Here is a 6624-nt window from a genome sequence, read left to right as displayed (position 1 = left end):
GCTGTGAATTTCTACGCGGTTCCTATGGAGCCGCAATGAATGTGCTATAGTCACTTCCTGTGTCCCCTATGTGGAGCACATAGCACTTGCCGCTATGATAAATCGGTAATTGACGTGTAGTCTGCGGGGGGGAGAGTTATCAAGCACGTAATTGTTTCAGATGACATGTACACTGAACAATAATGTACCCAAACAATAAAATAAATTCCTTTTATATTTCCCTGCCTTGTTGTTTATGTGTACATACAGAGGAAGAATGTGAGAACAGCACACATTTCATCGTTACTGTGTGTTAGAGCATGGAGAACAGTGGATACTTTTAATACAGCCCACCCCTAATACTGTGTAACTATAACAAGTAGAGAACAGAAGAAAGATGTTCTTTACAACTGTCTGCATAGCTTATTCATATTGTGTAATGAATGAAAATAAATAGGCCTACTAGGCTCCTCTCTACTTTGACATTTAAGATTAGCTTGTTTGATCCACCTTCATACACATGTGACATTACTGTACAACTTGAGAAAGGTGAGTTGTTTTTCTGCTAGCCTGCCTAAAAGAAAAGCGTTTTGGGATTAAATGGACTTTATTAGCTGCTGCAGTGCAGGATGAACTCAGAATAGACCCATTTTCATTATTATTCTAAATCATGCAACGAAGAAGAAGAAATGCATAAGAAATCCTGGGACAAAATCTGTCCACAAATACTGGACAGCATGTAGTCGATGATCAAGACTTGTGTTATAGCTGACTTGGGCAGTGAAATTTTTTTAATTCATGTGGTCATAGTTGTCCACAATCAAATCAGATATAGAAGAAATGTTTATACCACCTCAAGAAGGCTTCCTATCAGAAAGGTAGGAAGGTATTTCAAATGTACAACTGCAGTACTTAAATCTAGTAAAGTAATTCCCTGACATTTTTGTGTTACTTTACTTTTAATAGACCATGTAAGAGGTTTTATACTTCCTGTGAGTATAATCCAATCAATCTTATTTTCATACTGTATATCCGTTGTGTAATTTGATAAATTGTGTGTATGTCGTGCTCGCATCTCAGAGAAGACTCTGACTGCAACATGCGTCTTGTGTAAAGAGAGAAACGACAGAAAAAGTCTCTAACTCTGCCTGTCAGCTCGCTCTGCTCCGTTAAAACTGAATTTACCATACAGAATTGAATACGAGTGCACTCCAGATTTAGCTGCAGCCAGCTGACCGTGTGCTTCTCCCTATACCGCAGGTTCTGTGTCCATGCATGCAGCAAACTGAAAGCACTGTCTGTCGGTGCTTCTACGTGAAAAGAGAAGGAAGACATTGCTGGTAGTATTGTCTTCAGAGTTGTTAAAACCTCAGCGCACTGAAGGAAGCCATCTGACTGTGTGAGGGGCAAGATCGTTGATGTCTGCAGGCAGAGTAGGAGCTCTCCTGTCTGACTGGCACCAATAGCAGAGAAGATGCCCCTTGAGACACAGCCCCTCCTCATTTGCAATGAGGCAGAAATGCATACAAAAATTTAAGACAGGCAGAAATAAATACATGGGTGAAAATAAATAAGGTAATAAATACAAAGGAAGATAAAACAGAAAAAATATTAAAACACACACATAAATAAATACATTAAAAAAATTAGTAATAAATAAAGTTGAATAAACAAATAAGGTAATTATAACAAAGGTGAATAAGTAAAGGCACTAATTAAATATATACATTTATGTCTCCTTGTATAATTTAATTACTACCTACATTTATTTATTTACTTATTTTTTTGTGTATTTAATTGGATGCTTATTTATTTATTGAGCATTTATTTATTTCTGTATTTATTTCTGACTGTGTCAGGATCGGTCCATAGCGGGGTGGGAGAGTTATCAAGCACGTAAAGTTTGGTTCAGATGTGAGCATGTACACTGAAGTTACAACAACTTCCTGTGTCATGGCGAAGACTTGATCTCTGACGCCACGCCACGGACACACCCATTGACGAAAACTCGCAAATAGCACAACTTTCATCTTCAATGCCTTTAGAAGGCACAGCACAAATTTGAAGTCGGTCGGACTAAATCCCTAGGAGGAGTTCGTTAAAGTACGAAGTGTGTAAATCATCCAAAATTTGACGTAAAATTCAAAATGGCCGACTTCCTGTTGATTTTAGGGCATCGCTCCAAGAGGCTTTTTTGTGCGTCTGGACAAGATACACGTACCACAGAAAATTCGTGCACGTAGGTAAAACGTGCGGCGGGGGCTGCTTCATTAAAAGTCACTTCCTGTTGCCAGCAGGTGGCGCTATGACTGTCTGTGAATGTCAGCATGTACATGTGTTCAGGGCGGGACTCTCATCCTACATGTACAGTTTGGTCCAGATGTGAGCATGTACACTGAAGTTACGACAACTTCCGTGTCATGGCAAAGAGCTGATCTTTGACGCCACGCCACGGACACGCCCATTGACGAAAACTTGCAAATAGCACAACTTTTCATCTTCAATGCCTTTAGAAGGCACAGCACAAATTTGAGGTCGGTCGGACTAAATCCCTAGGAGGAGTTCGTTAAAGTACGAAGTGTGTAAATCATCCAAAATTTGACGTAAAATTCAAAATGGCCGACTTCCTGTTGATTTTAGGCTATGGCTCCAAGAGGCTTTTTTGTGCGTCTGGACAAGATACACGTACCACAGAAAATTCGTGCACATAGGTGAAACGTGCGGCGGGGGCTGCTTCGTTAAAGGTCACTTTCTGTTGCCAGCAGGTGGCGCTATGACTGTGGGTGAATGTCGGCATGTACATGTGTTCAGGGCGGGACTCTCATCCTACATGTACAGTTTGGTCCAGATGTGAGCATGTACACTGAAGTTACAACAACTTCCTGTTTCATTGCGAATCATCGACGCCACGGACACGCCCATTGACGAAAACTCGCAAATAGCACAACTTTTCATCGTCAATGCCTTTAGAAGGCACAGCAGAAATTTGACGTCGATCCGACTAAATCCCTAGGAGGAGTTCGTTAAAGTACGAAGTATGTAAATCATCCAAAAATGGCCATAAAATTCAAAATGGCCGACTTCCTGTTGACTTTAGGCTATGGGTTCTTGAGGCTTTTTTGTGCGTCTTGATACGATACATGTCCCCAGAAAATTTCGTACATGTAGGTTGAACGTGAACGAGGGGCTAATCATTTCCAATTTTCTAGGTGGCGCTAGCGAGTCATTTTGCCACGCCCATGTGCGAAACTTGTAGAATATGAAATTTTTCACCGGTTCTGACATGTTTGCAAATTTTGGTGAGTTTTCGAGTATGTTTAGGCCATGTCATTTGGGCCTACTTTGCAGAAAAAAAAAAAAAAAAAAAAAAAAAAAAAAATAATCCGAGCAATTTCAATAGGGACCTCGCACGGTCGTGCTCGGGCCCTAATAAAAAATAATCCGAGCAAATTCAATAGGGACCTCACACGGTCGTGCTCGGGCCCTAATAATAATAATAGCAATAGGACTAGTAACAATAGTCGTTGCAGCAGAGGGTGTCGAGCAGGAACACGGGGGCAGCAGGTGACCCGCAACCACAGATCCAGACTCCACAGCTCCAGAGCCAGAAAACCTGCAGGAAGTGATAGGAGGAGAGAGTGGACGGTTGGTTATCGTTCCCTCTAGCTGGATGAAGCCCGACGCTCCTGATTTTTATGCAGGATCCATGTGCGACGGCAGCTGGGGGCTCTCTGCAGTGCCGCATAGCTTTCTAAATTTATCCATCTCACAGCGTAATTGTAGCAAAATGGCTACATATTGTCATGGGAATTGTATATTTCATGGTGCAGAGTTGAACAAGTAAATGGACAACAACAAACCGTTGTCTTTTGGTATTTATCAAAGGAAGAAAGAAACAAGTGCAAAAAAGGATTCAACTGTAGGTCAGACGTCTACACCTGGGACAGAATCAGACATCTGGCCCTGAGCAGAGGACAAACAAAAGTGGCCTTAAAAACTCCACTTAACATGGGAACATAGGACTTAACAAATTTCTGCTACCTCACATATAATAATATGAAAAAATAAGACAGACAATGTCTGATATTTTCACATTCAGCACTAGGTCCACATGCTTGCAGTAGACCGGCACCTGCAGTTTATTTAGGGCCGTATGAATCGCCCAGGGCAAAAAAGACAACTGGCAGCCTGTGAAAGTGCATCAAAAGTCACAGCCTGTGAAAGTGCATCAAAAGTCACAGTACGCCAAAGAGGAAATGTACAAATAAATGATTTACAGCAAAACAGTTGTCTTTGGTTTATTTATTAACATGAGACATAGACAAAGGATAGATTCAGCTGGGTCAGAGGTCAGCATAGAGCTTCTGGCCCCGAGGAGAGGAGTGCATTAACACTTGAATACAGTGTCACACGTTTCATTAATAGAGGAGACTTTCTCAGCACTGAGAGAAAATTCTATCTGCAAGCTACAGAGACCAAGAAAACGATTCCAGAGAAACCCCTCTGACCGAAACAACAGCATGGTACAGTGAATAGTATAATAATTCAGAGGATGAGTATAAGTACACAATAGTGGATATATAGAGATATGATTATAGACACGCATAAAAGCACAACACATTTTCTGCCATTGTGTAACTGTGAGTATCGGCCCACTCACGGCACTAGCTTACATCAAATGAATTATTTGTTATTTAAGATTTCATTTGTTTAAAGGTTATTTTAACCATGGTTACAAATCCCATAGGGCACATGGCACGCCACTGTCCCCACTTCTGCTGCCCCATTCACATGTCTCATCTGGTCATCAAGGAAAATGTGTGGCCTGATCTTCTCCAGCGTGGGGCCCTTGGGTTCCCCTTTCAGTAAGAAAGACTCATTCATCTCCAGATCCCATGATTGCACAGTTTTCAGGGCTCTGGGACCAGCCATGACTGAGTCGCGAGCTGTCACCATGTAGGTCTTGATGGGGCAGTCCTTGCATTTGTCAGAAAACTTCTTCTGCAGCTTTCCTAACGCCTCCAGGAAACCTTTCAGTGGTCCCTGCAGAAAGACAAATGCAGACAGAGTAAGCCTTATATGTGGCTCATTACACATTACAAATCAAGTATGTAATTATTAGAATCTGGGCCTCCGTGCTCTTTATGCAGAGTTTACTTTATTGACCACCATTCCTACTAATATTTTAATTACCAAGATAGTTCCGGAGATCTGGAAATGAGGTGACATGAAAAAAAATCAGACCGGTTCAAAACTAATTTATTTCCAAGAGAAAAGCTAAAAATATGAACCATGTTTACAGACCAAATCCCTTGTTCATCTTTGACCTCCTATACTTTAATGTAGCTACACACACAGTTTGGGGTTGCTGCTGACGTTTCAGGTGTGTTCGCTTTCAGTTTTAGCTGCCATTGAAGTTCTTTTGATGATCTGACGTGTTAACAGTCAGTCTGATCGTTTCGCCACTTGTTTCTTGTTCTGTCTGATGTTTTTGTAAAGATGAAAACATGTTTCCCATCTCATAAATTACTTGCTCAACAATTTTATTTAAGTGATAGAAATGACGGTCAAACATACAAAAATAAGAGTTGGAGTGGGTAAGTTGTAGTAAACCTGAACTATCCTTTCACTGAAGGTACAAAATGCCCTACATCTTAAACAGCAGTGTGATGCTAATAACTGTCACTGTGTATACTGTACAGGGTTCAGAGGCTGGTTCTCGTGTGTCTTCTCGTGCTCTAAGTACTGGGCCAGTGCTCCTTCCTGGAAAATGCGCTCAGACTCATCAGAGAAGAGGACCCCGTCACCGTCAAAGACAACACGCAGCTCAGTCTGAGACACCTCTGTGATCTCCTTTGGGGGGACCATGGTGGCTGCTGCTATACCTGAACGTATAATTCAAAATCAGGTTTGTATCAATACATCTGTCATTTGCCTTCTTAGTGTTACAGCTTCTCAGTAATATGTAGCTTCTCTCTCTTTGTACTGACCTGCCTCCAGAACTTGTCGAACCCTGACTGGATCATCAGACAGGTATAGGTTAATGTGGCAGGCCTTCAAGTCGCTTATGGGAATATTTTCTCCTTTCAAACGGTAGCCTTCAATGTACAACTCTGCAGAGAGGAGGAATCAAAGGTTTAGTGAACAGCTGATGTGCACGAAACTGAAGGTATGCAGGAGTCAATGTTGTGAATGAATCTCCTAAAAAGATCATATGATTCACTCGTGACGTTTGGTTTCATTTTATAATACATCACTCATAGTTCTGTTGTCTGTGTATTTCTGTTTATATGACGAAGAAAGATAAATGCTGGTGAAGTTAAATGTCCTTCTTCCTCTCCATAGTGTTACAGGGGTGACCGTCGTGCCCGGGTACTACGGCAGACTTTCCTATCGTAGCTTCCCCACAACACTTTTGAATGTCTATTCATCAATAAATCATTTCACCATATCTGTTGAGAGAGGTCCTTGCTAGTGAAACACCAGATAAAAGGATATTTTAAAGGATATATTGCCACATTCATTTTTAATTTCAATGTATCTTAGTAACTCACGGTGATGCTTGATGGTTTTGATGAGTCTTTGGTCATCGTGTGCCTGGTTAGTCATGAGCACAACATCAAATAGCTCCTCGCTGTTGGGGTA

The 6624-nt window shown here is 41.3% G+C and overlaps 1 protein-coding gene across 1 annotated transcript; it reads right to left on the bottom strand.

Moving 5' to 3' along the window:
• Positions 1–4717: 4717 nt before the first annotated feature.
• On the bottom strand, positions 4718–6613 carry LOC119887178 (cytosolic 5'-nucleotidase 1A-like; the record flags this gene model as incomplete). Its single annotated transcript, XM_038698083.1, is given in 4 exon segments — positions 4718–5022; positions 5680–5864; positions 5970–6092; positions 6534–6613. Coding segments are annotated over 4 exon segments (693 nt in total), but the record flags the coding sequence as incomplete, so codon positions are not given.
• Positions 6614–6624: the final 11 nt, after the last annotated feature.

This window comes from Micropterus salmoides, unplaced genomic scaffold, assembly GCF_014851395.1.
Source record: "Micropterus salmoides isolate LMB-PRFRI ecotype aquatic unplaced genomic scaffold, ASM1485139v1 Ms_hic_scaffold_4036, whole genome shotgun sequence".
NCBI classification, from domain to species: domain Eukaryota; kingdom Metazoa; phylum Chordata; class Actinopteri; order Centrarchiformes; family Centrarchidae; genus Micropterus; species Micropterus salmoides.
Note: the sequence above shows the minus strand (reverse complement) of the source record. Positions and strands in the feature narration are given on the sequence as shown.